General features: G+C 35.5%; 3 protein-coding genes across 3 annotated transcripts; 1 reads left to right on the forward strand and 2 right to left on the reverse strand.

Annotated features, from left to right (window-relative positions):
• Positions 1–2,012: 2,012 nt before the first annotated feature.
• LOC106353644 (ATP-dependent RNA helicase DbpA-like) lies at positions 2,013–12,768 on the forward strand. Its single transcript, XM_048754968.1, has 7 exons — positions 2,013–3,400; positions 3,531–3,608; positions 3,708–4,028; positions 4,151–4,270; positions 4,378–4,460; positions 4,576–4,630; positions 12,198–12,768. Exons 3-7 carry the CDS (start codon positions 3,978–3,980, stop codon positions 12,384–12,386), a joined length of 498 nt encoding a protein of 165 aa, XP_048610925.1. The 5' UTR covers positions 2,013–3,400; positions 3,531–3,608; positions 3,708–3,977; the 3' UTR covers positions 12,387–12,768.
• On the reverse strand, positions 9,947–11,078 carry LOC106357006 (protein RALF-like 17). The gene has a single exon (XM_048754969.1). The coding sequence runs from the start codon at positions 10,565–10,567 to the stop codon at positions 10,337–10,339; it is 231 nt and encodes a 76-aa protein (XP_048610926.1). The 5' UTR covers positions 10,568–11,078; the 3' UTR covers positions 9,947–10,336.
• Positions 12,769–12,791: 23 nt separating the features above from the next.
• LOC106353645 (zinc finger CCCH domain-containing protein 26-like) lies at positions 12,792–15,385 on the reverse strand. The gene is made up of 7 exons (XM_013793415.3): positions 15,006–15,385; positions 14,597–14,757; positions 14,471–14,527; positions 14,071–14,187; positions 13,757–13,993; positions 13,412–13,591; positions 12,792–13,325 (listed from the first exon to the last, which is right to left on the reverse strand). Exons 1-7 carry the CDS (start codon positions 15,067–15,069, stop codon positions 12,993–12,995), a joined length of 1,149 nt encoding a protein of 382 aa, XP_013648869.2. The 5' UTR covers positions 15,070–15,385; the 3' UTR covers positions 12,792–12,992.
• Positions 15,386–16,910: the final 1,525 nt, after the last annotated feature.

A 16,910-nucleotide genomic window follows, 5' to 3' on the forward strand; every position in this document is an offset into this window, starting at 1 on the left:
TTGATTTATTCTTGACTAAGAGCTAACTGGTGATAATCATGTAATCAATTATGTTTACCCCATGCTCCAATAACTCCTCTGGTTTATTCTCCTGAAAAGTGATGTTTCACAAATTAAATAATCATTATAAATAACCATTTGTGCGTGGATTTTGTTCCGTTATATTTTTTTTAACTTTTAATTACTTTAGTTTAAATGATTTTGATTTATACTATGTGTAGATCATTATTTTGAATTTTTTTAAAATTATCGCCTTTTTCCTTTGAACTTGTTTGTTGTAAATGACTCAAGGTTAGTTTCACTATAGTTGAATAAGTTACATACTTCGTTGGACTAAGCAAAAACATATTTTATTTTCATATCAATATTAAAATTACGGTTGAACATTTTTTAGTATATAATATTTTAAATTTTCACTTTTATTTGATTACAATAACCTTAAATTTCATTGTCACAACAAAAACTCTTTTTAGTGACTGCAAATAATAGAGTTTAAGATTGCTAAGATTGGCACAACTTGAGATAAGTACAAAAAAAATGATCTTTTGAATCTGAACGACACTCTTGCATCCAAGTACAAAGAAGAACATTCATTATTGATGATAAAAAGCTTCTCAACCACCTTTGTAAAGCTTCTTAACCATCTTCATGTATTATGTACAGCAGCAAACTCAAAAGCAGACAAAAGAAGAACATTCATTATTAATGATAAAAAAAAAAGAGAAAACCCGAGATGTGTAAATTTATTTATCATTGTTGCACTGACAAAAAAAATATCTGGACACGTGTCACTACGTGAAAGAATAATTTATCTAGGTGTCTGCCTACGTGGCTTAATGAGAAGACAGTAAACTATGTTTATAATAATAGATTTTATGATAGTTACAGAAATGTGTATAGTCACCCAAGTGGGAAAAGGAATTATACGTAAGTTTCCAATATAAATAACTCTATCGTGTTAACAAATCATGAAAATGTATAAATAGATAATTACAAAACAATGTATAAAATTTACTAAATCAATGCTTTAGAAAGACACAAATCTATATTTCTTTAAAAAAATCTTTAAATTTTATTTTCTAGTACCAAAAATTTCATTGATATTAAAAATTAATATTAACAACTTAATGTAAAGTAAACTTTTAAAATCTATTTTTGCGGCCTAGTAGTTTCCGGTTGTGAATGGCGTTTGAACTTAGTCTATTAGGTCATGACTGGTTTCTCCGTTATCGCATACAAACACCTAGATGTTTGTGTTTAAAATTAGTGATATGTGTCTTAGTCCTCCAAAAAGTACATTTTACAAAGTATTTTTTGTTTTAATCGTGGTACTTATATATCGACTTTTATTTTAAATAATGGTGGATTTGTATATACAACGTTTGCAACAGGCGTTTGCATCGTAATATATAATATGTATCATACTAATCACATACAAGTCTACCATAATTAGATGTACATATCCAAGTCTATCATCTATGTATTTAAGCATACAAGACTATATTTTATGTAGACATATAAGTCTATCATCAGTTTAATAAATAATACAAGTCTGCTATTATAAATCTACCACCATAGTAACCAATAAATGTTTCAACTATCACTTGCTTAAATAAACTCAAAAATTAAGTTAGTTTACCGTCAAAAGAAACAAATCTACAATTTCTGGCATCATCAAAACATATCTACCATCATAGAGGTTAACATCATTAATTTCTTAGTTTTTTTTAGTTGACAATGCAAGAATTTCTACAGATCTTTAGAATACATCTCAAACTTTGTCATCAGGATATATCCTCTTTTTTTTTTTTTTTTTCTTTATCAGGATATATCCTCAAAAAAATCTGCTTTAATCGATTTACAGTTTTTTTCTTTCTTTCTATTTTGGATTAAGCTTTGTGAGAACTTCTACTTGAGGATTTTAAGATATATAACATTGTCATCAAAATATATTCCCAAGATGAATACGTTTATTTTATTTTTTTTGAACGGCTAGTATGTTTTATTAACTATATCAATTCCTACACATCAGTTCTACAGCTATGAATATCATGTGATTAAAGTTTTATATTTGTGTTTTACCAGTTTCTCACTTTTGTTTAGAGTCTTTTATCAATTTAATATCTTTAAATTTCCTTTTGTTCATTTCCATGTCTTTCAGGGATTAGGTCGATTTGAAACAAAAAAGAATCAATTTAGATGCTAGAGCAACTAAAAATGAAGAATTTTGCAGATGCGTCAGAAGTTAGATGGAAGAATTCCCACCAAGAGAATTAAGCTCATTTTTGTCACAAGTTAGAAATTGATTTATCTTTTCAATGCAACCGGTCTGAAATCAATCGTACAGTTGGATTAAAGTATTTCATTCTATTGAAGACGGATATGTTTGCCAGTTCAATACGAGAAATGTTTTTTTTGTTTTTCTTATAATATTTGGTTTAATTCGACATATATCTACTATTTTTGAGCCACTGTTGAGGTTAATTTTTTTTCATATGATTAGAGAGTTTGAGAGTTTTGGGGAAACTAATTCGTACTCTGCCTTTGGAGAAGCCCTCTAAAACCCTATTTTATGTCTTTTAACCTAGTTATTTATTTTCATCTTAGATTTGTGATTTTTCTTCCATTTATGCGTAGTTCAATAGTTAACTTTTAGGCTTTCAATGGAACTGAAGAAAATGATTGTTTAGGCTTGTTTAGATTAGAAAATTATCAATTGATTCTTTAATTGAAATGTTTTTTTGCTTGAACTTGATTAACTATCTATTTTTGATTTTATGTTTTTCTAAATACAGGTAGAGTTGGTTTGATTACCTGAAAATAATATGTGTTAGCAAAGTATCTTTAGCTTACAAGAGTTGATGTTATTGTACTTAGTGAACCTAGCGAAACTCGAACTTAATGCATGTTTAATTTCCTAGGGTCAACAAAATTTTTTTAGGTTGTTAGACCACCTCCATAGGTGTTTCTAAAGGAAGGTTCTGCAACAAAAGTGAAAAAAAAATGAAAAAAGAATAAAAATGAGAGAACCGGTGTTTAATATGAGCTTTTTGGAATTGATAAGAACCCATACGTGTCACTTTCTGAATGAACCTCCCATTTATGTTTCTTCGCCGGGATCAGTTTGTTCTGTTCCTCCTCCAATCTAGATCAATTCATCTTCTCTCTCGATCTTCGTCGGACAAAAGGCAAAGGCGCTCCAATCGTGATCACTCCGTCGTCTGTTGCAGTACCCAGACGTCTCGAGCTTTTGATCTCTGGTGAGAACCGATGGGTGTCACGTTTAAGATATCGAAGACTGGTAGAAAGTTCCGGCCGATGGTTTCTACTGAATCGGTTACTCCTGACTTCTCCAGAACAGCTGAATCCGAAATCAATCGTCCTATCTGAGAAATCAAAGGTAATGTAGCCTATTCTGGTTTGGGGCTAGTAAGGTTACCTGGAGCTGTGATCTTTAGTTGTTTGTGTAATGAATAATGATAAGACTTCTCTGCTTGTGCTAACGTAATTCTAAATGCATATGGTTTCAGTTTGGGCTGTTTTGTGTTTGTGATGGACATGGGGGAGCAGGGGCTGAAAACAGAAGCTTGGATGATCACCAATATGAGGTTCTGAAGCTTGTCTTTTTCTTTCCGTTTCATTTGATTGCATGTTTGTCTCCTTTGACGACTTGGCTGCAACTTTTTCATTGCTTAATGAACTAGCAGGGTTGTACAACTACAGCTCTCTTGGTTTGGAAAAGACAGTGAAGAACATTTATTCGCACAATCTGCCAATCTTGGTGATTCAACATATAATTTTTTTGGAGCGTTGGACTGTTTTTGTGTTATGTCGTTGTAACAACACTACATCAAACTGAGCGAGATGGAGAAGAACCGCAAGTTGAATGACCTTCTTGACGCATTGGACTTCAATCAAGTTGTCATATTTGTGAAGAGCGTTAGCAGAGCTGGGGAGCTGAACAAGTTGTTTATTGAATGCAATTTCCCCTCAATATGCATTCACTCTGGCATGTCTCGGGAAGAGAGGTTTGTATATTATTTCATCTGAACTGTCTCGACTTGCTCTTAGAGCTTTTCTGCAGGAGACCAATTCTTAACCCTTCACAATGATATGATATTTATGCTGACTCACTACAAAAGTTTTTAAGGAAGGGCACAAGAGGATCCTTGTGGCGACAGACTTGGTAGGAAGAGGCATTGCCATTGAGCGTGTCAACATTGTTATCAACTATGACATGCCAGATTCTGCTGATACATATCTTCACAGGGTAAATATTTGTTTTTAAATTTTCTGAAATCTCATATGGATTATTTTGACTCTCACTTAACAAAGAGGTCTTGTAACATTACTGCTATACTCTGTTTATGGTATAAGTTGGGAGAGCGGGTAGGTTTGGAACAAAGGGTCTTGCGATCACATTTGTGGCATCAGCTGCAGATTCTGAAGTTCTTAATCAGGTATGGAGTTTGATCTTCTTTATATGTCTACTGTCTAGCTTCGTTTTCTTAATCAGCTTCGTTTTCTTATTCATCCTTTTATCAATCTTTAACCGGGAAATAAACAATACTGCAGTGATGGGTTATGGGATGTGGTGAGTCCGAAGAAAGCTGTGCAGCTGGTGCTACAGGTAAAAAAAAAAATTTATTTCAAATGGAAGCAACATGGTTGTACTGCTCTGTCGTAAACTCACGTGTATGTTTCAGAAATTTTTTTTTTTAAATAACCTCAATGAGGTTTTACCATTGGAGGAAGAAAAATTTAATTAGACTAACATGGATTCTAAACTTTTCAAATCACAAAATTAATTACTAAATTATTCATTAGAACCCTTTAATAGTCTCTAACCAATAGACTTGCTCTTAGAAATAGTAATTGAGGTCACGAGTGAAAACATTATGCATTTACAGACTCCAGGGGCGGACCCACCACTAAAGGAGGTGTGGTACATACCACGTACTGTTTTAATATTTTTTTCTTAGTAACTAAATAAAACTTAGTTTATCTCTAGCCCAAACTAAGACAAAAATGATGTGTTCCACCCATCTACTATCTATCAGCCCAATTAAAATAAATATTATGTATCTCATAGCCCAACTTAAAATACAGTTTTCTATTATCTAGCCCAACTAACTATTATTCTAATAATTGAAAACCCTAATCTTCTTCTTTGAATGTTACGTGCTTCTCTTTTCAAAACAAATCTGCACAAAAATCAGTTCATACTTCATTTTTAATGCTTGTTCTGGTGCCTATGGAAAAAAATATTTTTAAAAACAGTGTGTATCTGCATCAAAAACTAATTTGGAGAAATTTCCTTCAAGTTTTAGATGGAACACTTCTCCATTATACCTATATTTATATGAAAGACAATTCCCTTTTAACATGTGGGATATGGAAAACACAAACCTAACCTAAATAGAAACTTCATTTTCCTATTTCTAAGTTTTTTTATTGTGTTTATCTTAACATATTAAACATCTAATAATATGTTAAGTTTTCACAAGCTTGGAATTATCCAACATTCACCTCTTTAATTCCAACTTGAATTAGAGAGATCAATTTCTTGAACTCCGATTAAGCTCCTCATTTGCTTGAACATAATCCTTGCTAATGGCTTGGTAAGGATGTCGGCCTTCTGCTTAAATCCCAACACATGCTCTACTTCGATCTGCCCGTTCTCCACACACTCACGAATGAAGTGATACTTCTTGAGCACATGCTTACTCCTTCCATGGAAAACTAGATTCTTCGTTAGAGCAATGGCTGATTTGTTGTCGATCCTAAGTTTGACCTTCTCGCCTTCTTTGCTTAGTATCTCACTCAACAACTCCTTGATCCATATAGCTTGCTTCGCTGCTTCTGTTGCTGCAATGAACTCTGCTTCACATGATGACAATGCAACCGTCTGCTGCTTCTGCGATGTCCAAGTGATCAGTGATGAAACGTAGTAGAATGCATGTCCTGACGTGCTCCTCCCGTCATCGAGATCAATGTTGTGACTGCTGTCACTATAACCAACAACACTCCTTGACCCATCTCTCTTGAAGAACAGACAGTAGTTTGTTGTTTCTTTCACATACCACAATATGTGCTTGATGGCTTGTCCGTGAGAGTCTCTCGGATTGTGCATGTATCGGCTAAGAACACCTACTGCGTAACACAGGTCGGGTCTTGTGTGAAGCAGATACCTCAAACATCCTATGATTCTTGTGAACTCTATAGCATCTATCTCTCGTTCATCTTCAGCTTTTGAGATCTTCAAATTCGCTTCTATTGGAATTTGAGTTGCGTTACACGCTTCCATCTTCGTGTCACACATGATTCCTTGAGCATACCTTTCTTGCTTTTTTCTGATTCCGTCTGCTCCTTAAATCACCTTTATGCCAAGGTAGTACGTTAGCTTACCTAGATCTGACATCTCGAACTTCTTAGACATCTCCTCCTTGAATTGCCTAATGACCTTAAGCGAAGTTCCTGTCACAAATAGATCATCAACGTAGATGGCTATGATCAAGACGTCTTGTCCTTCAATCTTGTGGTACACTGATAGTTCCTTCGTGCACTTCTCAAATCTCATCTCCTTGAGAACCTGATCGAGTTTCACATTCCATGCCTTGGGTGCCTGGCGTAACCCATACAAAGCCTTGTGTAACACATAAACTCGATCCTCTTCTCCTTTCTTTTCGAAACCTTCGGGTTGAGTTACATACACTAACTCCTTTAGATCTCCATTCAAGAAAGCGGTCTTTACGTCCATGTGATGTATCTCCTAACCGTTTGTTGCTGCGAGGGCTATTAAGAGCCGAATAGTTTCGAGTCGCGCCACTGGTGCAAACACTTCATCGAAATCTATTTGTTCTCTTTGTACATAGCCTTTTGCTACAAGTCTTGCCTTGTACTTGCTCACTGTACCATCCGCCTTTCTCTTGATCTTGTAGATCCACTTCAACCCTATAGGTTTCACTCCAGTCGGTCTATCCACAAGCTCCCATGTCTTGTTTCTTGGGATAAACTCCAACTCGGCCACCATCGCTTCAACCCATTCTCGTACATGTTCTGCTTTAAAATAGTTCGCTGGCTCGCCATCCACTGTGAGCAACAGCATTGCACTTTCTTGATCTGCAAGTAACACATAATCATCGAGATATCTTGGTTTTGTTATGGTTCGACCTTGTCTAGTCACCAACGGTTGACCTCCACCGTCTTGGTTTGCATTGTGATCCGCATCTTCTTCTTCTTCCTCATCTTGGTTTATAGCTTCCTATCCATGATCCTCACTTTGATCATTACCTTCTTCTATATCACCCTCAAGTGGAAGCTTAAGCATGTTCGGTTCACAATCAACTTGGTTTGTTGTAGACGCCCAATCCCAAGCTTTCTCCTCATCAAAAATTACATCTCTACTCACCATCACCTTCCTTCTGTCTGGATCATAGAGTCTATAGGCTTTGGAACCCGGCTCAGTTCCAAGATTGACCATACTCTTTGATCTCTCATCCAACTTCTTCAGATAAGGACCAGTGATTTTCGCATGGGCTACACAACTGAATATCCTCAAGTGCTTGATATTTGGCTTCCTCGATGTAAGGCACTCGTATGGCTCTGATTCTTCAAGGTTTTGTAGGAACTCTGTTGATGAGGTAAGTTGAATGTCGTACAGCTTCACCCCCACAAGTAGTTCGGCATCTTCTTTGCCTTCAGCATACTTCTTGTCATTCCCATCAAGGTTAAGTTTCTCCTCTCCACAACACCGTTTTGTTGAGGTGTGTAAGGCGCGGTTAGGTGCCTTTTAACTCCATTCTCTTCACAGAATATATTGAACTCAGCTGAGGTAAACTCTCCTTCTCTATTGGTGCAAAATAGTTTTGATGGTTGACCCGGTCTGCTTCTTTAAACCTTTTGAATCGATCGAATACCTCACTCTTCTCCTTCAATAGCATAACCCACATATACCTAGAGAAGTCATCGATCAAGACAAAGACATACTTATTATTTGCAGGCGTTGGTGGTGTGATTGGTCCACACAAATCTCCATGCAATAACTCTAATGGCTTTGCCGCACGAAACATGACTTTGATCGGGAATGACTGTCTGATCTGCTTCCTTGCGAGACATGCGTCACACACGCTTTCTTTGTGTTACACACGGCATTCCCACGACCATCTCCTTCCTAACCATGTTGTTCATCACTCCATAGCTTATATGTCCTAGTCGAGCATGCCACCTCCATGTAGCATCTACGTCCCTGACATGTAAACACTCTGGGTAGCTTATCTCCATAGGGGTCTTGTAGAGACGATTTGGAGATCTTGTCACACGAACTAGCAATCTTTAATGTGAATCTGTGAGCTTAAGTAGACATCTTTCATGTTAACCTCACATCTGTTCTCTGTTGCTTGCCCAAGATTCAATATATTGTGCTCAATATATTGTGCTTCAGGTCAGGTATGTAGTATATGTCTTTGAGTGTCTTCTTCTCTCCAGTCTTGCACACAAAGGTAACCACACCCTTTCCTACAATGTCAACACACAATCCATCACCAAACTTCACTTTCCCTTTGGTGTTGAGATTCAAACTCGAAAAGAACTCCTTGTTTCTTGTCATGTGATTGCTCGCTCCATTATCCAAATACCAGACACTTGTATTGTCTTTGTCGATATCAAGATTCTTCAGAATCACCTTATCTTCGTTCAAAAACACTACCTCGTGTACATAGAGTGCATCAGCCTCTTCTGTTCCGTTTAGGTTGGTTTCTTGATTCTTCTCTGTCTTCTCGGGACAGACAGTTGCGTAGTGACCAGGCTTGTCACATCTCCAACATATCAGCTTTGAACGATTCTTCTTCGAGTTGTTATCTTCGGTGTGTGACGCACGGTTTTGGTTGTGTGACCTACCTCGACCTCTGCCTCTACCGTTCCATCCTCTTCCTCTACCACGGGAATTGTCATAGCCCCTCTGACTATGCTCTTCATTTTTCGAAAACATCAGCTTCCCTTGGTCTTCTTTCTGAGTTTCTTCTCCTACACGCTCCTCGTACGCCTTAAGCCTTCCAACTATGTCTTCAAACCCTGTCGAGTTAAGATCTAGGACTTGCTCAAGTGATGCTACGATCTGGATATACTTGTGTCTCGGAAGACCCTTCAAGAACTTCTTGACCATCTTGGATTCTTCTATGTTTTCTCCCAAAGAGGTTGCTTTGGATGATAGGCCCGATATCTTCCCCGCGAATTCATCGACCGTATCGTTATCATCCATCTTCAACCTATCAAACTCCGTCATCAACGTCTGAAGTCTCGCCTCCCTTACACGATCAGCTCCTAGGTGTCGCGACTTGATGGCGTTCCAGATCTCTTTTAATGCGGTTTGTTCTCCCACCTGGAGAATCAATGTTTCGGGAACATATTGAAACAAAAGAGCTATCGCAACATCGTTCTTCTTTTGATCATCTGAACCGGGTTCAAAAGATGATCGGGTTCAATCGTGTCCCACACTTCATGAACCCGAAGTAGAACCTTCATCCTCATCGACCATACTGTATAGTTTGTCGATGACAACATCAGACATTGGATGAATGTAGATCCAAAGTCCTTCGTGCGTGGAGCCCTAGTCACGTCGGCCATCTTGCCGTTGCGATTTCTTATTCACAAGCACCAGGATCTTAAGCTACAACTTAAGCTTAGATCGAGTCTCCAACCTGAGGCTCTGATACCAATTCAAATCTCTAGAACACAAGAGTTTATAAGAACAACTTTTCTTATTAGCTTTAGAAACTACTCAAAACTAAAGCTCTCAATATGTTTCTCTTAGATCATATGAAACACCTCTCCATTAGACCTATATTTATATGAAAGACAATTCTCTTTAACATGTGGGATATGGAAAACACAAACCTAATCTAAATAGAAACTTCATTTTCCTATTTTGTTTCCTTATTGTGTTTATCTTAACGTATTAAACATCTAATAATATGTTAAGTTTCCACGGGCTTTTTCCACGGGCTTGGAATTACTCATTTTTTAATCATCCAATCATTTTCTTTATATCATAGCAATTCAAATATGTTGTATATTCTATTCTTATGAACAAACAGGTTACCTTCTTTCGCACGGTTTTAATCCCAAAAATTAATCATGAGTCTGTGACAAACATGTTACCTTCTTTCGATCACCATTTCTCTCATTATAGAGAGGGAAAAAAATATAAAGTTAAATTAAGGAAAAATACAGAAGAATCGACGCCAGAAAAAAAGGAAACAAACTTGATAAATAAAATAAAAGGGAACAAAATGTATGAATATATAGCCCTAAAATATAATTAAATAATGAACCATGATCAAGCATATATCCTCATTTTGTTAATTACTTTGAAAACATCATCCACGTCATTGTCGTCATGTTCTTTGACCTCCTCCACACACCGCTCATTATCGTCCCCAAGACTGCCATCGCCGCCGCCACATCCTTTTCTGGTGATGTCAGCAGTACCAGACTCGGTTCTCATGAAGAAAGTGCAAAAGAGAAGTGTTAAGAGGCAACAGATGATAAATTCTCTAGATGCAGCCATCGATGAGAACTCTCTCTTTCTATTGTCTGAAAAAGTACAATAGGTCAATCGAACTGGCTTTAAAAGCTTTGGTTCTTTTCTTTTGTTATGTTTTTCTCTTACAGTTATGTTTATATAAGAAATGGAATTTACTATTAATGGTATAAAGAGTTTTCGTTTGCGCTGGTCTTAAGGCTAACTAACTGTTGCTGTATTCTAAACTTATTACTATAATCACTTCTTTTTTTTGACATAATCACTTTCTTAGAAAATGAATATCTTCAATTTGATAATATTTAAAGTTAAATTATTTTTTGGTGTAAAAAGTTAAATTATTTAACGAACAGTTTCTTTGTAGAAGTCATTTAATGTACAGTTAAGTGGTTAAAATTTGACTTTTTCTTGGGTTCACCCCCTAGGGTGAACCTTTAGGTTCACCAACCAATAGAAAGTTGTCATTTTAGATCTAGTATCTTTTAATTAAGGAAACAAAATAACTTGCCAAATTATATTATGCTTTTAAAATAAAAAATAAAAAATTAAATAAATAAAAATAACAATAGTTCTAAAAAAATATTATTTTAAAAAAATATTTATTTTTAAGATTTAGAGTTTAGTGTTTAAGATTTATAATTTAGAATTTATCCAAATGTTTAGTGTTTTTCCAAGGGTTTAGGGTTTACCTAAGGGTTTAGGGTTTACCCAAGCGTTTAGGGTTTACCCAAGGGTTTAGGGTTTACCCAAGGGTTTAAGGTTTTCCCAAGGGTTTAGGGTTTAGGATTAGAGTTTAGGGTTTAGTGTTTTGTTGACAACATGTTTAGTGTTTTTCCAAGGGTTTAGGGGTTTACCCAAGGATTTAGGGTTTACCCAAAGATTTAGGGTTTAGGATTTGAGTTTAGGGTTTAGTATTAGAGCTTAGGGTTTAGTGTTTTGTTGTCAACATTTTTTTTTTTTGAATTCGTTTTTTATATATTATTTTTATTTATTTTTAAATTTTATTTTGAAAAGATAATATAATTTGCAAGTTATTTGGTTTCCTTAATTAAAAGATACTAGATTTAAAATGACAATTTTCTATTGGTTGGTGAACCTAAAGGTTCACCCTAGGGGGTGAACCCAAGAATAACTCTTAAAATTTATCCTACGCCCACATTAAAATTATCATTTGTCGAAACGTTGGTATGCTTTGATGAGGAAGCCACAAACCCACTAAAAAGTTAATACTCCACCAAAGATTATCTTATTATGTGACTATATATAAATCCAAAATTCAGACATACGAGACCACTTCTGAGCACAATCCAGTTAAGATGAAATATTCGTCTTAGCCTCCAATTTTTTAAAAAATTATTATACTTGTCGCGTAGCCCCAAATCGAAATTGTCTTTAGTAAGATTAATCTAAAAAATGTATATGACTTCTAAATCTTGGATACGGCACTCCAGACATGTTGGGAAATTCTTCACGTGGATTAATTGTTCATACTTCTTGAAATGCTCTTATCTTACTTTCTTTTTTTGGCAAATATATAGTGAGAAACATTCATCGTTCACAATCCAAAAGTAGTTGAATCAGGTCACACCTTGTATTCTTCACAAGTCATCCTTAGTACCAACACTAACATCATCTTCACCTCCTATGAGTTTTTCAGGTGAGAATATATATATCTTCCTCCATCACTTCCCCGTTCGTACCGTCCCACGCTTTTGTCTTCACGATCTCTGGTGTTCCGTTCATAGGTAAGTTTCCTTTTCCACCGGCTCCAGCATCCTTTACAAACTCTCTGACGCAGCGCAAACAAAGATTACGTGTTATACAACTGAAGAAATCACTCAACTGAATCTGAACTCTTAGAGATCTCTAACTGAACCAAAACTTACAAGAGGTGTTGAAGCTCAAATGCACTTCTAAGAGGAGTATATACTCCTTTCTTCACGTTCATGGCTACCATTGCTGGATAACCGTAACCTCCCACGTCAACTCTCTTCTCCAAATCCGGCTGAGTTACAGCCGCCACCCACACAAAACTGCATATTTTACATGAGATAATAAGGAAAACTGACTGACTCGATTGCTTTGAGAGTCACCGGAGTCAATCAGTGAAAGCCAAATGAAAATTTCTTTTTAGAGATAAGGAGGAAAATTTAGAGAGAGATTTCCTACGATAGTTAACAGAAACTGTGTGGAGTATTTTTTAAAAAAAATCTCTCAGAAAAATAAAATAGATAATCATCACCCTGATTGGTTAGCATCTGAAAATGGCTAATTGATGTCAAACTTTATCAACCAATTAAAAAAAAAAAAAATTCAATTCCTATTTTGTTTCAGCCATGACTGTCTTAAAAATCCAAAAAGAAAAAGATAGAAAATGTCCAAGCCCTTCTTCCAAAAAATTCACAAAAAGGGCAGAAAGAAATTTAGAGATTGTTAGAAACTCGGATCATGGTCATGCGGCTTTATCAGATGAGTCCTGCTTTCCGGAGGTGTCAACTGGTGAAGGATCATCGTCCTGCACTTCTGACTTCTCCGGTCCATCCTCTTCTTTCACAGTCACTGAGCTGTTTTCCTCTGCAGCAGGTTTGTCACCACCATTGGAGCGGCTTGGCGGTGATGTGATCCTCACAGGAGTTGAAACCGGTGGAGCATAAGCAGAAGGGGGAGAAGGCATGGTGGAGCCTGTGTTGTTGCAAGTGTTTACTGGCACAGGGTGATCAAACTTGCAGTTTGCTCCATACTTGCAAAACCCATAGGCCTTGAAGTTACCACATGCTGGTAGTCCCTGAGCACAACAAAGGCAGAGTCATTGGTGTCACCACAAGCTCCACTGATGTTGACAAAATAAACATAAAGACAAGAGAAACTCACTGGTCTAGCAGGGAGAACCACAGGGTTAAAGAGATTTGGTGGTGGTGATAGTAACATCCTTTCTTTTGGATGACTGTATTTGCAACTATCTCCATATTTACAGGTCCCAGTTTTCATAAAAAACCTACATTCAGCTCTTTCAGAACTGGAGTCAAGCTCAGTTTTCATATCATAACCACCCTGCACCACAAGAAAAGAAAGAAAAAAAAAACACAAGATCTTTCAGATTAAGACAAACTCTTGGAACATTGGTCTCTGTGAAGGGAAGGCAGAGAGCCACAGCAAGAACAACAGAGAGAAAGACCTCCACTGGAGCCATGACCAAACATATATATAAAGACATACCATGAAAGTAGACCAGCCTTGAGGAGGTGCAACCATAAAGGAATAGGCCTGAGGGTGAAGAGCTTGAGGACGTGACATAGCTTCATATGTTGCAGGAGCCAAAGGCATCACCGGCAAGCCACCACCAAAAGGAAAGCTAGTAGGTTGGGCATTATGAGTCTGAGGATGATGGAATTTGCAGGCAACTCCGAACCTACACATCCCTTTCTGCATGTAATATGGGCATGACTTCTCACCCTGGAGAGACAAGGAAACATATAAAGCTCTCTGTAAAACCATGCAACTGGTGACGAAAATGTAAAAGTAATCCTCACCTGACGCATAGGATAACCGAGGGTATTAAACAGCACCGGTCCAGCACCATTCCTGTCCTTTGGGTGGTTATATTTACATGCCGCGCCATACTTACACGCTCCTGTCTTGAGAAAATACTAAAAGAGAAAATTGCATATAGAAGAGTAATGTGTGCTCGTTAAAAATCTCCAGAGAGAAAATAAAACAAAATCTAATAACTATTACCACTTTCAGAATAAGGAAAGACACAAGACAATGTATCTTCTTCACCATATATGCAATTAAAGACTCAAAAAGCAAGTTTTAAAGACTATATTGCTAACCCTACATGCTCAGCATTCACTCAAGAGACAGAAACAGATACTCAAACTATTCAGATCAACACAAGAATGCAAAAATGAGAGATGATAAGCAGTGCACCTCACAGTCTGGCTGTCCAACCCTCTCAGGCAGTTCCTCTCTGTGGTAAAACACAGCCTGCAAAAGACATTACAAAACTGTAAGCTAGGTGTAAGAGATAATGTGCAGGGAAGAGTCAGTCCCCACCTCTGGAACATGAGAAACAGGATGATTGTAACGGCAGCTGCTTCCATAGCCACACTTGCCAGTCCTCATAAAGTAGTGGCAATCTCTCTCACCAGGACGATCAGGAAACAGACTTGTTTCATCTGTATTCTCTTCGTTAACTTTCACCTTCGTCAAGGTATCTAAACAACATCGTAACACCAAGAGAGAACACACGAGGCATGAGCATCATAAAACTTAAAACAACACTTATCAAACGTGAATAGACCGATCGAAATCTAAACTTTGAATACATTATCATCAGAGAACAATCTACCACGACGTAAGAGCGTGATCAGAATCAATGATCAGACAAGATAACTCTAAAGATCCGAACTTTTCGACGTATTGTACGATGATGTAATAGAAAAAAAAGAAGAAGAGGAAGTACCTTCAGTTTTGTCGGAAGATGGGATTGACCCAGTAGAGTTCTGAACCTGCTGAGTTTCAGACATGGCTCGTTATTACAGGAGACACAGTCACAGACACAAAAGAAACTCTTGTTCGTCTCTTATCTTCTCTGAGAAGAGTATTTATGAGTATGTGAAGAGGAGACGATGATCACAATGATCAACACCTAATAACAAATAGAAGGAAAAAAAATCTGTGAATATTAAATAAGGAAATAGATTTGTTTCTTTTTTACAATAAATGATAAAAGAAGAAGAAAATGTTGAAGTCTTAAAAAATATTAACTTTTTTTTTGGGTTCTTTCCCAAAGATAGAATTTTATTGTTTGAACAAATCTAAAAAAGAAAAAATCTTTGCCCAAATATTCTCTTATTCTCTCTCTTTTGCATTTTCCTTTTTTTTCTCAGAATACTGAGATTTCCGTGGGAATTTTTCGGATCTTGCTTTTTTGTTTTTTTTTTTGGTTTTTTTTTTTTTTTCCAATGTTAATGCGTTTCAATGTGAAAAGAAGAAAATAAAGGCAGAAAAACACAGGGTTTAAATAAAATAAATAAATAAATAAGAGTGCAGATTAATAATGAGATTTTCTCCTTTTGTACGGATTTACAAATTCTGCCGGTCCTTCGGAAATGACAATTTTATCCATATATTTTTGCGCTTGATTCAATTTTTAGTGCCATGCTCTCACTCAGAACCCTCGGATCAGAACTTTGTGGGACCCGTTTTATTCTCTTATTCTTCCGATCCCATATTAATAAAAACTACTAAATCTTCTATAAACATTTAATAAAATATATTTTATGAAATTAGTAATCTTAAAATATTGGATTTTTTCAATTATTACCATAAAATTTTAAATTTAAAGCAATTTATTCACATATCTAAATGAAGGTGACTAGGAGTGTATATTTGTTTTGTTAGATTTTTTCTAGTCTTATTCTTCAAATCACCAACTTACTATGTCAGATGGATAAATACTTGGATTGACTAGTGAGCTCTAATTTTAAGAGAATTTATGTATCTTTAAATTTTTTTGTCAAATAAGTTTCAGAATTCAAAATATTACTGAATTTTTATACGTCTTTCGTATACAAAAGATTGATATTTTAGTTTTTTTTTCTTATATACAAAAGATTAATGCATATGTTTTAATTAATACATTCTGTTTTAAAAGTTAAACATAAATTAACATATAAAATGTAAGTAATAATTTTATTGGGAATTAAATAAAATTTTAAACTAATTAAAATAAATCCAAAAGCAATAGACAAAAGTAAATATTTTTTTAATATGTGTAAACAACTTTAAACATCAGTATTTTTATACAGATGGAGTTTCTTAATAAAAGACTTACGGGCATTTTATATAGTATTCTCCCTTTTTTATTTTGTAGCTACCTAATGACCAATAACTAAGTTATATTTGGTTGATCAGTGTATCAAGTTATTTCAAATAATATTCAAAAATTAAAGATATATCTAAAGATAAAGACATAATTTTGAAAATTTTTTAAAACACAAATCATAAATTTAAAAGTATAATTAAAGTTTTAGAGTTTTAAACCATTAGTCTATGCATTTATTCAAAATTTTATTTTTTTAATATTTATAAAATTGGATATAGTTTGATCATTTCACTTGCACATGCCAAAAAACGTTTTTAAGTTAATTAAGGTGGCAACTCGAAAGTTCGTGCCACATTTTTTATAAACATGTTTAAGTTTTATTTTGTTTTTCAGTTTAACTTGTATGCGCCAATTTACTTATATAGTAGTTGTAAATAATATATATATATATATATATATATATATATATCATACATGTAAACTAGGTTATTTCAATCAAAATTGGTAGACTGCAGGATTGTATGATCATATACGAAAGGT

Source organism: Brassica napus, chromosome C4, assembly GCF_020379485.1.
Source record: "Brassica napus cultivar Da-Ae chromosome C4, Da-Ae, whole genome shotgun sequence".
Classification (NCBI taxonomy): domain Eukaryota; kingdom Viridiplantae; phylum Streptophyta; class Magnoliopsida; order Brassicales; family Brassicaceae; genus Brassica; species Brassica napus.